The following is a 16,519-nucleotide window of genomic DNA, read 5'->3' as shown; positions in this document are numbered from 1 at the left end:
TGCTGAAAATCTCCTCTTCTCATTACTGAGGGTCCCTACGGACCCCCTGACTATATTTTTAGCATAATAGAAGGTATCATGACAGAAAGATATGCACATGGTGAGAAAGGAAGGCAGCGAAATGATACAGGCCAGTTTTGCTCTCAATAACAACCCCTTTCCAGTACTGAAGTTACCAGGAGACTTTATCTCCTCTCAATATCGCCACATTGAAAACCATGTTTTCAACACATGGACCTTGGGGGACCTCATTCAAACCATACATAAACTGCAACAGATACCCCACTCCCCCCCAAAGACCACCCGGATTCCTTCTATTGTGTGAATTCTCATGTGCCAGTGCGACATTGTGCAGAATGTCATTAACACAGCTTCCATTAGCAGTTATCACCCTTTGTGTCTTTGAATCCTCACACTTATTTCTCCTGAGTGGAGGAGAATGGGCAGAAACAGAGACTCAGAAAATCTGTCACTTGACCGAGGTCACAGAATTGTGATTAGTCAACCCTGAGACCCCAGCCCTGTTCTGTCAGGACCCAAACTCATCATCTTTCAGGCCATTTCTGAACAAATTCTGCAAACATTTTAACCAAGACTAAAATGAAGCAAACTCCACATGCTTGTGATTTTACATGGTACCTTCATTCATAATAAAGCCAAGTTTAGAAAATGACTAACTGCTGTCCAAATGCAGCTAGTTATGTTCAAAGTAATTGAAGTTACAGACGTATGCCTTCAGTCACATTGGCCACATTTTAAGTGTTCTGCAGCTACGGGTGGCAAGGAACTGCCATGCTGAATGGTGAAACTATACACCCCTTCCGTCGTTATACAAAGTTTTATTGCAGAGCACACAGGCTAGAGCTGTCTTGCATAAGACCAATATCTCTTTATTTAGAGTTCACTCATACTCTAAATAATCCCTCTTTAGGATTTTATCTGACTCTAGCTAGGTCTGTGTGTACCTTCATTGTCTGACACAATAGCCATTAGTCAACAAGTGTCGGCTGAGCCCTGGAAATATGACCGGCGTGACTGAAGCACTCCAGAAGTGTAAGGAACACACTAGATTTCAAAGCTTTTCTATCAATAAAGAATATAACAGACAACATTAATAATTTTACACTGAGCATATGTTGAAATATTACTTTACAAGTCTTAGGTTAAAAAGTACTGTTGAAATTAATGACCTATGTTCTTTCAAAAAAAAAAAAACCTTATTTAATGTTGCTACAAGAACAATTTCAATTATATCCATGGCGTGTCTCGTATTTCCTCTGGACAGGCTGCTGTAGATCCCTCCCTTCATCTATGTGACTCCAAAGCACAGTTCTTTTCTCTTACTTTCTCTAGATCTTTGCTGCCCAATAGGTACCCATATGCCACATGTGGGTATTTCTTCTCTTTGTGGCTGTGAGTGACTATGTTCCTATATGTCTGCAAAGGCGGGAGTGTGTGGGGTGAGGATGTTTGTCTGCCTGTAGGAAGCCAGAGGTTGACAATGCATATCTTACTCTATCATTTCCACCATATTCTTTAAGACAGAATTTCTCCTTAAACTTGAAGGTTGCCTACGTGCCCCCAGCAAGCTAGCACACTCCACCTATCTCTGCCTCCCCAGCCCTGGGATTCCATATGTATGGCACCTTGTCTGGCTTTTTCTTTTCTTTTTTAGCATGGATTCTAAGGGGACCAGACCCTGGACTTCATGCTTACTGGGTAAGCTCTTTACTGAGTAAGGCATCTCTTGAGCTCCTGCATATGGGTGCTTCCAGTGAACTTAATTGAAACTAAACAAAATTTAAAGTTTACTTCCTTTGTCACATTAGCCACAGTTCTGTCACTCAGCAGCTACATGTAGTTAGTGGCTACCATATTGCAAGGCACAGAGGGAAAATGCCTCCATTGTCACAGAAAGTTCTATCAGGTAGTACCCACACAGATTGTACACAGAGGTATCAAGAGGCACAGAGGTGAATGATGAAGAAGGATACAGTCGGTTTCCATGACACCTAACCCTGCAGTACATAGTTCTCCCCACCTCCATCTCCTAGCTACCTGTCCCTGCTTAGCCTGGCTAGACTGTGTACAACTTATCTCTTCATCTGTCTTCCTCAAAGGGCTTCTGTGTGTTTATCTCTACTGCAACACTTCTTCTCACCCTACCTACCCCACTGCTGCATCCTGTGTGTATGCACATGTGGCTAACTGGGTGCCTTGATTAAGACAGGTATGTAGAAAGTATTTGGTAAGCCTCTGAAGTGGCAATGTCAATCAAACGATTGGAACACAGTGGCTGGAACTACAGGGAGATCTGGAAGACTGGTAGCAGAATACAGGAGATAGGGAGCTATGCCAGGATACCGTGGAGAAAAGGGGTTAACAAAAAAGACAGAAGACTGCTGACCCAAATCTTTTCAGTGTGACCCAGAGCCTTCTTGAACCCACCTTACAAGCTTCCTACACAGTGATGAGAGAGTTCTTACATGTCACCTAACCCTGCAGTACATAGTTCTCCCCACCTCCATCACAGACTCGGGCAGTAGCTACATTAGAAATACAGAAGAAACCCCAAATATTATTTACATGATTCATAAATATGCAAGACCTATAAATGGAGAGTATGGAAATGAAGGTCTGATGAGAAGGGAGAACAAGAAGTGGCCTCTCCCTTGGCCAGCTGGTTTGAGTTACATTTTATGGGCAGTGTGTGAATTCTGGCGCCCTTGTTGAATTTGCGGCAGACTCGCACATTAGTTTTAAGGCTCCCTCTCGAACAGGAACATCATAACGCTTTTTAATTGGTGCTGATAAAAAACGTAGCATTACTTGTAGGTTCCTGAGAGAAGCGAGTTGTGAAATTGGGTTTTCATTAAACCTAATGACGGAAAATTAAGCATAGTGCGTCTGGCGAAATGGGGCGTGATAAAAGGCATCACTTCTGCATTATCGAAGGTTAATAAGGGAATAGGTGAGGTAGGATACATTGGAAAGGGGAGTCCAACTAGTTGGATTAATAAACCTTGAAAATCCCTTGGTTCCAAGCCCCCCTGGCATCATTAGCGCGTTGGCATCATCACAAATGTTGCAGCAATACAAGTGCTTACATTTCAAATGCATCTATTTTCCATCCCTCTGTTGGTTTTGCTGACTCCAAGTTTACAGTCTGTCTAGCAATGTGCTTAGAGGGAAATATCCATATTGATAGCCTTTTCAGTTTGGGAATGTTTGGCGTGTCACAAAGATTTGCCAGGTGCCAACTCTGCCAGGCAGCTGCTCTCCTATGCAGCCTGCACCATGAGTGCTTTAGGAAAGATGGGAGCAGGGCATATCTCTATGGTGTTCACATGGTATCGTTTATGTGGAATACAAGAGTTCTAGGCATTGGCTTGATGTCACGGTGAAGTGTGGCGTCTAGAAACTCACACTCAGATCTCCCTGCATCTTCATCTCCGTGCCTATCACATAGTCACAGAGGTGATGCTCACTGGAAAGACACCTCCAGTCCATGACAGCTGGGACACCTATGGGAAAGAGTGTGAGTCTTTAAAAGGTGGGACTCTTCTGCAGAACCTTCAGTGGCTTCACACTGGTCCTGAGTCCCCATGTTTTCACCCCTCTGGATCTTCTTCTGCCACAGCACTGTCCCATGGCTTTTGTTTGTACCTGTGACTCTGCTTTTACCTAAATGTACCATCGTCTCTCAGGCTCTGATCTTTTTGCTTAAGACAATTCTTACCTATTGTCCCTTCTAGACCCTCTCATAAGTCTAACTCACAATTACTTGGGTATGACAGAGGAGGTACTCAGCCCCATTATGTACCAGGAATTACATTCAATCAATGCTAGTAAAGATGTATCAATGTATTACCAAGCCAAGGGTGGGAAAGTAGGGAGTATTATTCTCAGTCCAGCCAGAAAGATTGTTTGCTTGTTTGGTTGTTTGGTTGGTTAGTTGTTTTGTTTTGTTTTGTTTTGTTTTGTTTTGTTTTGTTTTGTTTTGTTTTGTTTCAGCATCTCACTTTGGTCTTTCTTCCCTGTGTATGAACTTGTATCCTCAGTATCTTTCTATTGGATGATTGGGCTAATTCTCAAAGGCCAGCTCTTCTTATCTACTCAAGGCACTAAAACAGGAAGGACATGCTGAAACCATGGGGAATGCACAGATATTTCATCTACTAATGAGGTCTGACCTAATCAGTGTCTCAAGCACAGGCTCATCAAATCCATGACTTGTTCTCCCATGGAGATGATAGCGGGTGGAGTCATAAGGATGGAAAGTGAAGAATGTGTGTCCCTGACTTATCCATGACACAGATGAACACATGAGGGTAACCAAGACTCGCATTCTCTCAGAACTGAGGGGTTTCCCTGAATAGTATACTTTGAATAGTAATGTCAAGCCAAAGAGGGGTTAGATAAGTGTGACTAATTGGTCATCTTGTGAGTCAGACATGTCTCTCCAATATCCTTTCCTGTAAGGAACTGATTTTGATATCATCACATAGGAGCAGATTGTGTTTTCCCATAGACTCTGTTTGATGGATTATTATGACAGAGGAGACAAACAAGCTGAAGGGGACATGGCTTTTAAAAAGACAAGTTGCAGAAAAATCTGGAATATACACTAAGTCTCTCAGGGAAAAATTATAACACAGGCTTCATAGATGTCTGCATGGAAGTCTCAATGTCTGAAAACATCTGGATATACCCATCATCTGCCACATCTGGAAGGCCTTATCTCTTGCATAGTACAAACAGAATGGCCCCAGGGCACAGACTGTCAGAGTATTGGGGACGATATAAACATGCCAAGCATAGATGGTTCTGGGAATGAGAAATGGTTTCCAGAGCGACCAAACAACAGAAGGCATCTGAATCAGCTCAATGTGTAGAGAGATATTTTATAAGGGAAAAGGCTAACTTTTTCTTAAAGATAGGAAGGGTCTAATATAGTCAAAGCTGTCTTCAAACTTGCTATTTAGTTTGGGGTGACTGAACTTCTTGTCCTCCTGTTTCCCCACTTTGGATATCTAGAATAGCAAGCACATGCAAACTAAGTATTACACAGTGCCAGGGACCAAATTCAGGGCTTTGAGCATGCTCGGTGGACACTACCAACTGAGGGAAAATCCCATTGCTATATCAAGGGGTGTGGGATGGAATGCCCATGAGAGTCATAGCTGGTGAGAGTGAAGGAAAAAGTTTAGAGAACTCTATAATTTCGGATCAGGTGTATTTCAGAGTCAGTGATAGTAAGGGGGCATTTAGATGGTAGAAAGAAGGTAGCCTCTGTTACAGAGCCCATTGTAACAGAGAGGCTGGAGGATTAGAATGCCTGCTACTTCCTGGGTATACAAGACTAGCTATACTTCCACCAAAGAAAACAAACTAAGAGAGAAATCAGTTCATAAATACAGTTCTTCTAGCCAGGCATCTGAGACTCTTCTCATCTGCAAATAAGAAACTGAAACTCTATCTATGCCTGTAGTTTTCCAAACAAGAAGGTTCTCCCAAGACTTAGCCTGGCTTCTTTCCAGTTCTGGGATTGGCTGGTACTGGCCAAGGCATTCAAGAAATCTAGAGAAGGGCTAAGGACAGGCAAGGGATAGTCACTAAACTGTCACTTTGTCTTCAAGCAATCAATAATGAGCCCTTGAAGCTGAAATGAACCATGGATCCTTGCAGGCTCTGGCTTGTAATTTCACCATTTAAATCTGTGCACAAGACCAAGTGAGGGAAGCAGTGCCTTTTGTCTCTCTAAACTTTTCTGACCAGTGGAGTGCACAGTTCATCGAAGTGATAGTTTGTCCTGCTTCTTTTCCTTTGAAGCAGATGGCAGCCGTGGGGAACTGTCTCAGCCCACCCTCACCATTCAGACGCACTCCTACCGGACTTGTGACCCTGTAGAGATGAGCTATCCCCGAGACCAGTTCCAGCCTGCCATCCGGGTGGCGGACCTGCTTCAACACATCACCCAGATGAAGAGAGGCCAGGGCTACGGGTTCAAGGAGGAATATGAGGTAAGAGCTTAGCGTGTGGGCGGATTCCTCAGTAGCTCCTGGGTACTCTTGGAAAACTGAAGTCTTGCCTTTGACCATGAGCAACAGTAAGGCTTGGGAACATGGTAGTGCCCCACCAGGCCCACTTAATCAGAACGTACATTTTAACTAGGACCCAGACATTAATTTCATAATTATTGATGCACATGGACACAGATCTGTATGTGGAGTAAATACCTCAGGACAAGGTGTGTTGTTTATAAAGGCATGCCCAATGTTATTGTAGTTGGATGAGCCCTTAGTCATTATAATTGTCTTGAAGTTTCAAATAGCATCACGAAAACTATGTACTTTATCAGAAAGGTACATATATGGCCAAAGCCTAAACTACCTAGTTTGTGAACTTTAAATCTAAAATTTAAGAAGAGAAACACAGATGCAATTGACCAATTGGGTACATTTCTTTTAGAACTTACATTTTAACTAGGACCTAGACATTACATTTAATAATTATCATGCTCCAAACCCCCTACAGTTTAGAGTCAAACCTTTCTTCACTGTGAAGATAGCCCTCTTCCTACATGTTAGAGAAAAGCCAATAGTATGTGGCATGCCTCCTGTTTCCTACTCACTTCTTGCCTGGTGTTCTATGTGTTCTCACAGTGCTCCACCAAGGCTATACAATGCAGTAACTGCTATGCCCTCTATACACCTGCATTCCTCCTGCGTTGGTCATCCCTTTCCTCCCACAACCCCCTCACTCCCAGCATCTCCAGTACAAAAGCTATGAATACACATTGTAGTTATTTCAGGAGTTTGGTGTGTGCATGGTGGGAGAGCGGGGGAGGGGGAGAAGTAACAGACAACCATAGCAAACTATGGGAAGTGCCCGGGTCCAACATTATTATGGTATAGATTCCTCACCATGCAGGCCCTTTAAGGTCTCATAACTATCTTCTCCTCCATCCCAAGTCTTCTTTAGTGCCTTTAAGGACCACCTGCAGCATGACTCCACATTTTCTTTGCTTTATTATACAAAACAACTTCTCTTCCTGCTGGCTTTGTCTGATTCCTTTTGTTTCAAATCTTATCTGCTAGATCTCACCTTTACTGGGAAAAAAAAGTACAAAGGAAAAATCCATTAAGATGTTTTCCTCCAGCAAAGAGCAGCTCACTCCCTCCTCCCTAACCCACCCCCAAAAGTGGAGTGACAGTGGAGTCCCCATGCAGCAACCTCCTTTCTTTCCTTTTCCTTTCTCTCTCCCTCTCTTCTTTCCCCAAATACCTCTTCAGCATCTTCTATGTGCCCTGTACTAACTGGTACCCACTGGGTTTCACTTCCTCCTCCTTTCTCCCTTCTCTCTCTCTCTCCTCTTCTTTCTATCACTTGTAATAATGACCCAGATACATTTTATTCAGTTCCACTGTATGCAGTGAAGGCTCCTAAGGTCATACCACTTCAGACTAAGTTTATCCCTCAGACTATATCCCTAGACAGGCTTACTGACTACTATTACTGATATCAAGGGAGAACATGAAATCATGCCAAACTTGTGGTCTAGATAGCTGTGTGATTTTGGCAAATCACTTTGCTATCTTGGTTTTCAAAGTCTTCATTAGTTGATGCATGTGCCTAAGTGGTTCCTAAGACCTATGTATTCTTAAAACTTTGTGGGAGTATAAATCAGTGGAGGGGACCATGTTTGACATACTTTGAGAACAAAAAAAAATCATACCAGTAGATGTAATTACCAGCTCAGGAGAACTGGAAGCTAATTTCAAATGCAGTCTCGACAAATACCATTTTAGTGTGTAAATTCAGTCTATTACATGAGCCTCTGAGATTCAAAAACCCATTGCTTCTTTTTAAAAATACCAGGACACAAATTGACAAAGGAAAACGGATTTGTTTACAGATTTTGTAAACCAAGGAAAAAAGAACTCTTGGTTGAGGCCTTTTCCAAAGCATTGTTACACATTGCCCTTTAATAGAAAAGATGAAGCAAAAGCCAGGAGGAATGCCTGTGTTCATGTAAGTTGCCAGAATAGTGTGTTCTCATATGTCTTCCCAAGAGGCAAGCTACTCCTCTGGTTGGTACCAAGGCTGATTTGGCCTTTTCCATCCCCAACCCCCAGCCTGGGATTCATTGGGACCCATCATTTCAGGAGTTTAATAGCAAAAGGGGCAGTACAAATCTTTCTTTCAAATATCACCTCTCCTGCCAGGATAGTTACCAGACTACCAATTTTGGAGGAGTATTGGAACAAGCACATCTGAGTCTTATTTATTAATAATAAGAATGGTCCTGAGTCTTGTATGTATGCTGATGTGCATGAACATGGATTTGTATGTGGAGTAAATACTTCAGGACAAGGTGTGTTGTTTATAAAAACTTGCCCAATGTTATTGGATGAACCCTTAGTCATTATAACTTGTCTTGAAGTTTCAAATAGTATCACGAAAAGTATGTATTTTATCAGAAAGGTGTATAAATGGCCAAAGTCAAAACTAGTCTATGAGCTTTAAATCTAAAATTTAAGAAGAGAAATACAGATGCAGTTGACCATTTTGGTACATTTCTTACCAGCATATCTCGTCTAAAGCATCCATCCCTGTATGCTAGTTATTACTTGGTTGGTTGGTTGGTTGGTTGGTTGATTGGTTGGTTGGTTGGTTTGGTTTGGCTTGGCTTGGTTTTAATTTTTTTTTATATCTGTCAGCATCTCCCAAACCTACTAGCAGGGAAAGAAACTTATTTGATATCAAAGAATACATGTTATTCCATCACTTGAGCCTCAACCTTAAATCTCTCTAATGAGGCCAGCCTCATCCTCAGTAAATTCAAATTGTATTACTAGGCTAGCCAGTATACCTTGCTTCTGGTTAATAGCATTGTATGATTAGCCATGAGCTAATTGGAAGACATTGTAGATTGAAATATCCTACTTTTTAGGGTGTACGAGTCAAGTTTGTTAGAAAATGACTGTGACTTTCTTTTATCATAAAGGTTCCTATGATTTCCAGAATCTTCATCTTATACATGGATTAGAGATCTGCTTTAAGACTCAATGTAGACATAAAACCCTGAGCCTCCAAGTCTGCTGTCACACAACTGCTGTGTGATGTCCCTGCCTGTCACCTTCCCATTCTTCTCTGCTTTTATATTTTTCATACCAATGTGTGGATTTGACAAACTGACATCTTAGAATCCATCAGCTTTAGCAGGCTGTGCCTTCCAAACCCAGTGCAGCTGCAATCACTCCCAGATTCATTCAGTAAATATTTATTGAGTGTTTACTATTACCCAGGAGTAGTCTAGACATTTTGGACACAATAGTGAAACTAACGCACACCCTCATGAAGCATGCATTCTAGCAAGGGAAATAGAAAATAAACACAGGCTTAAACAATAAATAATTCACTGTTTGCTGTGTTACCAACTACCTCAAATATAAGCAACAGAAAACAATTGATTTATTGCAATAATTGGCTCTGTGGTTTGGGATTTGAACAATGAACAAGAGGTACAGTGATCTCTTCTCTGTAATGCAAGGCTCCAGGGCTAGAGGCTGAAATAATCTACAGCATCATTATTCTGGTATCTAATAACACATTGTAGACATCATCTGAGGTCTCATGGGTAGTTTTCCACTGTAATCCCTCTAAGCAACCTCCTGAGTAACCTGGGATTTCTGGCAGAATGGTAACTTCCAAAACATTTGGACTTTATATGGCACCTCAGAGCTCCAAAGGCAAGCCTCCTACATAACAAGGTGAAAATTGTATAACATTGGTGTCCTAGACTTTGATATCACATTGCATTGGATATGAGTGAAGAAAAAGCTACCCTCCTTCTAGTGTGGAGGGGAATTAGACTCTACTTCTTCATAGAAAAATCACATGTCACCTCTAGAAGAGCACATAAGATAGTAGATAATGTAATTTTGGGGCAACATGGTCTTCTAGAAAAAGACAAAATGGGGCAAGGACAGGAACAGAATAATCTAGGCTGAGACATGCAGGCAGGTCCAATATCACTTAAAGTAAAAGAATAGTCCTTAGGAAAGATTGATTCGGAAGGAGAGATTTACATAGCAAGATGATAATAAACTGGCATGTGCAAACATGAGTAAAGAAAACTGATCAATGTATAGTGAACATGTGCTAAGAATAAAATAATCAGATTGAAGAAATAAAGAGGGACCTGGTGCTTTCGTACATCACAGGGCAGTATAAAGAGTTTGGGTTTTACTCTGAATAAACTTAAAACTTACTACAGAGCTCTGAGAGCTACAAATGCTAATAGTCTGATTTTATGTTTAAAAACTCATTCTAGTTACTATGTTGAGAATGCAACTTGGGGAGGCAAGGTAAGACCACTGATGTGGTAACCCAGATGAGACAATGATGACTCTGGCCAGGGCCAGCAGAGGCGTCCATAAGAAATGGTTGGGTTCTAAATATGTCATAAAGATAAAGCCAACAAGATGTCTTAATACACAGTGTCTTTGTAAAGGAAAGGAATCAAGAATTACTCTGAAGTCATGATGGAGTTACCACCAATGGTGATGGGAAGGCACAGGGAATTCCAATCTGAAGCAAATGGAAGTTCATTTGAGCTCAGTTTGCAGCTTCCAAAAAAAGCAGTGACCATATGGATTTTATCTTGAGAAAGAAGCCCAGGCTCTAGAGAAAACATTGGTAATCACAAAGTCACAATTCCACATGAGGTCCTCAGATGTGTCAACAGACACAAGGACCTTGGACTCAGCCTTTTCACAGTCCCTCTTTAGAAAGACACAGAGTGCTTTCCATAGGCTATTCACTGGAAATGGCTGTGGGGATGGAGATGCAGTAACCATGACCCCATCTGTCAAGTCTGAGCTTATAATAAAGACAGACTTAATGACTAATAATTTTAATTGCAATATGTGTTACATGGACAAAATTCTTCAATAAAAGAATACCAGGAATTATATGTAGAAAGGGCATATTCAGCCTAGCCTGACAGTACATGTGTTAGTGATTTTTATAAGTACACTAGTCTCAACCAAGTATAAAGGAATAAGAATAGTAAGTGAAAACATAGAGGAATGTTCTAGAGAGAGAGCTACAAATGATGTCATGGGCGAATAGAAAGTGAATTGAGTTTGAAGTATTATAAGTAACTTAATATATAAGACATAGGGAGGGCACACGATAGGAGCTGGGGCTGAGGTTGTAGCAACTGCATGTCCAGGAATGGGTTAATATTTCACACACTAAGGAATTTAGATTTTATTTCAGGGGTCATGGGGGCTACAGAGAGGACAGAAATTTTCAAAGTAGATTTTTACTTAAAATTTTGTATCAAAGAAGAAATACTAGAGGCAGGTAGCAGCCAGGGCAACCATTCTCTAAAAAGATGGAACTTCATGGCCCAAACCTGGAGGCTGGGCCCAGAGCCCAGGTCTTACACACACATACAAACAGACACACACACACACACACACACACACTGCATGTAAAATGTAAAACTATAATAAAACCAATTTATTCTCTTTGACATGAGTCTCTCAATATCCATCCTTCAAGTTCCACTACTTGTAGTAATCCATAGAGTGCCCTGCACTGTGAGTCAAATTCCTACCATTCACATCCTACCATTTTCATAAATATGTAAGTGACCGACAGCAAGTCATTCCATGTACCTAGGTCTCTTTTCTGTCCTAAAGCATTGAGGACAAATAGGTTTGTCAGAGTGATCCAAGACCCCTTTTGTAGCTAATATTATGAGAGTCAAAATAAGAACCTATTGGCCAGACTAATTGGGGTTCCTTCCCATGGAAGTCTCTGCAGCTCCCTCCCCCATTGTCATATCACAGGATCTAGTTGATTAACCATAGTTCAAAGAACTCAAGAAGGACTAAGGCAAATTAACTTCACCCGCTGCCATGCATATCCAGTTCTCAGCTGCAATTTTTAATCTTGGCTTCAAGTTAGAATTACCTGGGAAAAAAATTTCAAAGCACCAGTGCACTGACCATATTTCAGACCAATTAAAACAAAACATACTGTGGTGGGACCAGAGATAAGTACTCAACAAGCTTTCTAGTTGATTAAAATAGACTTCAAAAATTACTAGTCACTAGCCTCAGGAAAGCCTTGGAGTTTCCAGTGTGGGCCATATCTGTGTCTGCAGACCATCACTATGCCTGACTTATTGTCTAACCCTCAAATCTGCCTGTGAGAGAACACAGCCACTTTTGATCAAAGGCTGTGACACAGTCATGAACTACAGAGCCTCTTCTTCCCCATTCTCCTAACCCTCACCAAGATGATCCCACTTTTTCCCCAGTTAAAAACAAACAAACAAAGGACTCCACAGTATGCCAGAAAATGTGAGCAGACATTAGCTAGAGAGGTGGCTTATCTCTGTGCCCTGTAATCAGATGAGGTTTGGGTAGCAGGTTTGGAGAAGATGAGGGGGAACAGGAAGAGGTGACTTTGTGACACAAAGAAGGGAAGAACGTTAAACCCCGTCCAACCCAGACAGCCTGTCACCGTAATGAATAGAATGAGCCCGATAGGGTGACCAGAAGGTGTCTGGTTATCACAGCTCCATTAAGACTATTTAAGGGAACAAGGAACAGCTGTGTAGAATATGATGTCGTCTAATGAAGAGCAAACATGTGTTCATTTTCCAGCTCTGGCCGGATGCACCATGTGCACGGTTTTTGAGGGAAGAGGCTACCTCGCTTAGTCATATGTGGGTGATGTCAGACAGGCAGCCTCCTAACTGAGCACAACCGTGGCAGTAGAAGCTTCCTTTAGGAGGAAAAGAATGCACCCCAGACTGCTAACAGATTACCAAGACATCTTTTTCCTGGGGGGGGGGTGTTAGGGGTAGGGTGGTCCAATTCCTTGATTTATAGATGAGAGAGGTTCTGGAGACAAGAATGAGGGATTAGTGGCAGATGCTCAAGTCATAAATGGGGAATCATGGTCATTCTTCTACTCTGCAAAATCATAAAGGCCCAAATGGAAGAGCCAGGCTCCCACCTGTTCATCTTACTCTCCTGGCTGGGTTAAAATAGGAAGAAACGAGCCAGATCCTAGAAGTGGTCAAAAGACAATGAACCCATTTGGTGTAAAACTTGGGAAAGAGCTCATGAACGTTAACACTGTGAACTTAATCCCTTTAGTTTATTTTTTATCACTCAGCTTATAATAATGTTCCTAACATATCTAACAGAATTTGTTTATATTTGATATAGAAACCCTCACAACAGACTGTGTGATTCCTATAGGATTCTGTAGAAAAGTTCTTGAACCAAGAATCAAGAACTGAGTAAGTAGTCTTAGACTCTTTCCTAAGTGAATCCTAGTTCTATCTTCTGTGAAATGCTTGGCTGTTTTGCAGTAATTTTTAAGTCTGATAGTACATGGCCTTTTCTAATCACTTATCAGAAATACCAACTGAATGCCAATGGTGGGCTTTGTGCTATTTCAAGCACTGGACATAGCTAACCAGAAGAAATGAAGACCCCGTGTTGACAAAGCTCATGACTTCATCACAGAAGAGAATTCCATAGCTTAACTCTAGTTAAAATGCTTCAGAGCAGTGATTCTCAAGCTTCCTAATGCTATGAGTGTTTAGTTCCTCATATGGTAGTGACTCCCAACTGTAAAATTATTTTTGTCGCTACTTCATAACTGTAATTTTGCTAAATTATGAATCATAAATAAATATCTTCTATGTAACCCCAAAAGAGGTTATAGGCCATAGGTTGGGAACCACTGCTTTAGAGGATCATGGATGTAAGCAGGATAGGAAAGAGGCAGTCTTATGACTGTCCTTTCTGTTACTTTATTTGGGCTTCTTCTTACCTGTTTCTAAGATAAATAAGAAGCGTCACAAAGATGTCACACTAAGCTGAAGCAAAGAAGACTATGGGATAAACTATGTAGACAGTGTGTGTGTATTTCTGTGTGTGTCTGTGTATGTGTGTCTATGTGTATCAGTGTGTGTCTTGTGTGTCTGTGTTTGTGTGTCCGTGTGTGTATGAACATATATATGTGTGTCTGTGTATGTCTGTACCATGCCTGTGGAGGCCAGAAGAGGGCATCAGATCCTCTGGAACTACAATGTAGATGGTTGAGAGGTCCCTGATTTAAGTACTAGAAACTGAACTTGAGTCCTCTGGAAAAACAGTACCTATTTCTTACCACTGAAGTCTTACTCTATCCCCACTACCAGAATAAGCAGGGTTATATAATCATCATCTCTCACAATTCATCTCTTCTAACCTGATGTTTAGGAAGAGTTCATTGACCCAGAAACAGCCTCCTAGATGTTTATGCATGGTATGTATAGTGGAGACAATGGGCTTGGAAATGGGCAGAGGGGACATCTCTGAGCTCAGGATAAGGAAGCTATAGTACAAGCTTCTCCACTGGGCTTGAAAATAAGGACAAAATCTTATGCTTTTCCCTCTCAAACATCTGGAAAGTAACATACAAATATGAAATATTTAATTATACTAGGAAGTACAGGTAAGATTTAAGCAATTAACAATAGTTATATCTAAAATGCAACTCAAAACCAAAATGGGCTATTAGCCACCCCAGTTGGAATTACTCTTATCAAATGGCAAGAAACAGAGATGGGGGTGGAGAGATATCTTGGCAGTTAAGAACACTTACTGTTCTTATGGAACACCTGGGATCAATTCTTTATAACCACATAATCTCCAGTTCCAGGGCATCTAGTGCCCTCTTCTGACCTCTGAGGGCACCAGGCATGGATATATGATATATGGTATATGGTATATGATATATAGTATGTGGTATGTGGTATGTGGTATGTGATATGTGATATGTGATATATGATATATGATATGTGATGTGTGATATATGATATGTGATATGTGATATATGATATATGATATGTGTGTAAGCAAAATATTCATAAACATAAATTTTTATTTTTATTTTAAAGCAGTAAATAAATGCTATTGGAGGATCTAGAAGAAGAGGAATTCACATATTACTGGTAAACATGTAAAAAGCACAGCCATTATGGAAAATAGTATAGAAGATCTTTAAATAGCTAGAAATATACTACCATATAATACAATGGCTCTACATTGAGTTATACATCAAAGGAATTTAAATCAGTACATAGAACAGACATCTTCACTCACAATAGCTAAGATATGGAATCAGCCTAAGGGGTTCATTGGCAGATAAATGATAAAAAAAAATGTGATATGCATACTCAATGAAATATTCATCCATATAAACGAGACTGTCATTTGCAGTAATATGCACGAACAGGAGACTATTACATGAAGTGAAATAAGTCAGGCTTAGAAAGACAGATAGCACATGGTATTACCTAAATATAGAAACTAAAATACTGGTTTTAAGGAAACAGAGACCAGAGCAGTGGTTACTACAACCTGGGAATGGTTTAGAGGACAGAAGAATGGAGAGAGGATAGTTTGTGGTAATTTGGGCACAGTTGGAAACGAAGAACAGTTTTTAAATCTACAGTAGTGTGACTGTTTTGACAACAGTTGATTGTATATTTTAGAATAGCTACTGAAGGTTTTGAATATTCCCAACACAAAGAAATGACATCTATCTGGGGTGACAGATATGCTAATTTTCCAATCTGATCACTATGCATTGGATAGATGTATTGAACTGTCAGTGGATATGCCATAGATAGGCATAATTAGGAGGTGCCAATTAAACATAAGAATATAATTTTTTAAAGAATAGCTCACCTCAAGAAAAAGATAGTATATCTTATGGGAAGAAAGCAATGCAGAAAGATCCTCACCTGTGTTGGTGGTCCCTCAGGATGTGTTAACTCTGAGGCTGAGTCTTCCCCAGGGCATGTGCTATGTGCACCTTCCTTGTTAATTACAACAGTTAAGTTTTTTGGTTTTGTTTGATTGTTTTTTATATTTTTTATTCGATATATTTTTATTTACATTTCAAATGACTTCCCCTTTTCTGGCTCCCCACTCCCTGAAAGTCCCATAAACCTTCTTCCCTCCCCCTCTTCCCCCATCCACCCCTTCTCACTTCCCTGTTCTGGTATTCCCCTATACTGCTGCACTGAGTCTTTCCAGAGCCAGGGGCTACTCCTCCATTCCTCTTGGCCATCATTTAATATATGGATTATGTCTTGTGTATTCCACGTTTCTAGGCTAATATTCATTTATCAGTGAGTGCATATCATGATTGATCTTTTGAGACTGGGTTGCCTCACTTAGTATGATGTTCTCCAGCTCTATCCATTTGTCTAAGAATTTCATGAATTCATTGTTTCTGATGGCTGAATAGTACTCCGTTGTGTAAATATACCACATTTTTTTTTTATCCATTCCTCCATTGAGGGACACCTGGGTTCTTTCCAGCTTCTGGCTATTACAAACAGGGCTGCTATGAACAGTGGAGCATGTGTCTTTATTGCATACTGGGGGAATCCTCTGGGTATATGCCCAGGAATGGTATAGCAGGG

General features: G+C 40.8%; 1 protein-coding gene across 1 annotated transcript in view; it reads left to right on the top strand.

The window, feature by feature from the left end:
- The window catches only part of Ptprt (protein tyrosine phosphatase receptor type T), a 1,128,608-nt gene that overhangs the window by 1,044,384 nt on the left and 67,705 nt on the right, over window positions 1-16,519 (top strand). Inside the window, exon 16 of the mRNA XM_052184183.1 lies at window positions 5,833-6,023. Coding sequence (XP_052040143.1) covers window positions 5,833-6,023 — 191 coding nt within the window. The remainder of the gene's footprint in view (window positions 1-5,832; window positions 6,024-16,519) is intronic.

The sequence above is a fragment of the Apodemus sylvaticus genome, chromosome 5 (assembly GCF_947179515.1).
Source record: "Apodemus sylvaticus chromosome 5, mApoSyl1.1, whole genome shotgun sequence".
Lineage (NCBI taxonomy): Eukaryota > Metazoa > Chordata > Mammalia > Rodentia > Muridae > Apodemus > Apodemus sylvaticus.
The sequence above is the reverse complement of the archived record's forward strand: the minus strand, read 5'-3'. Positions and strand labels throughout refer to the sequence as shown.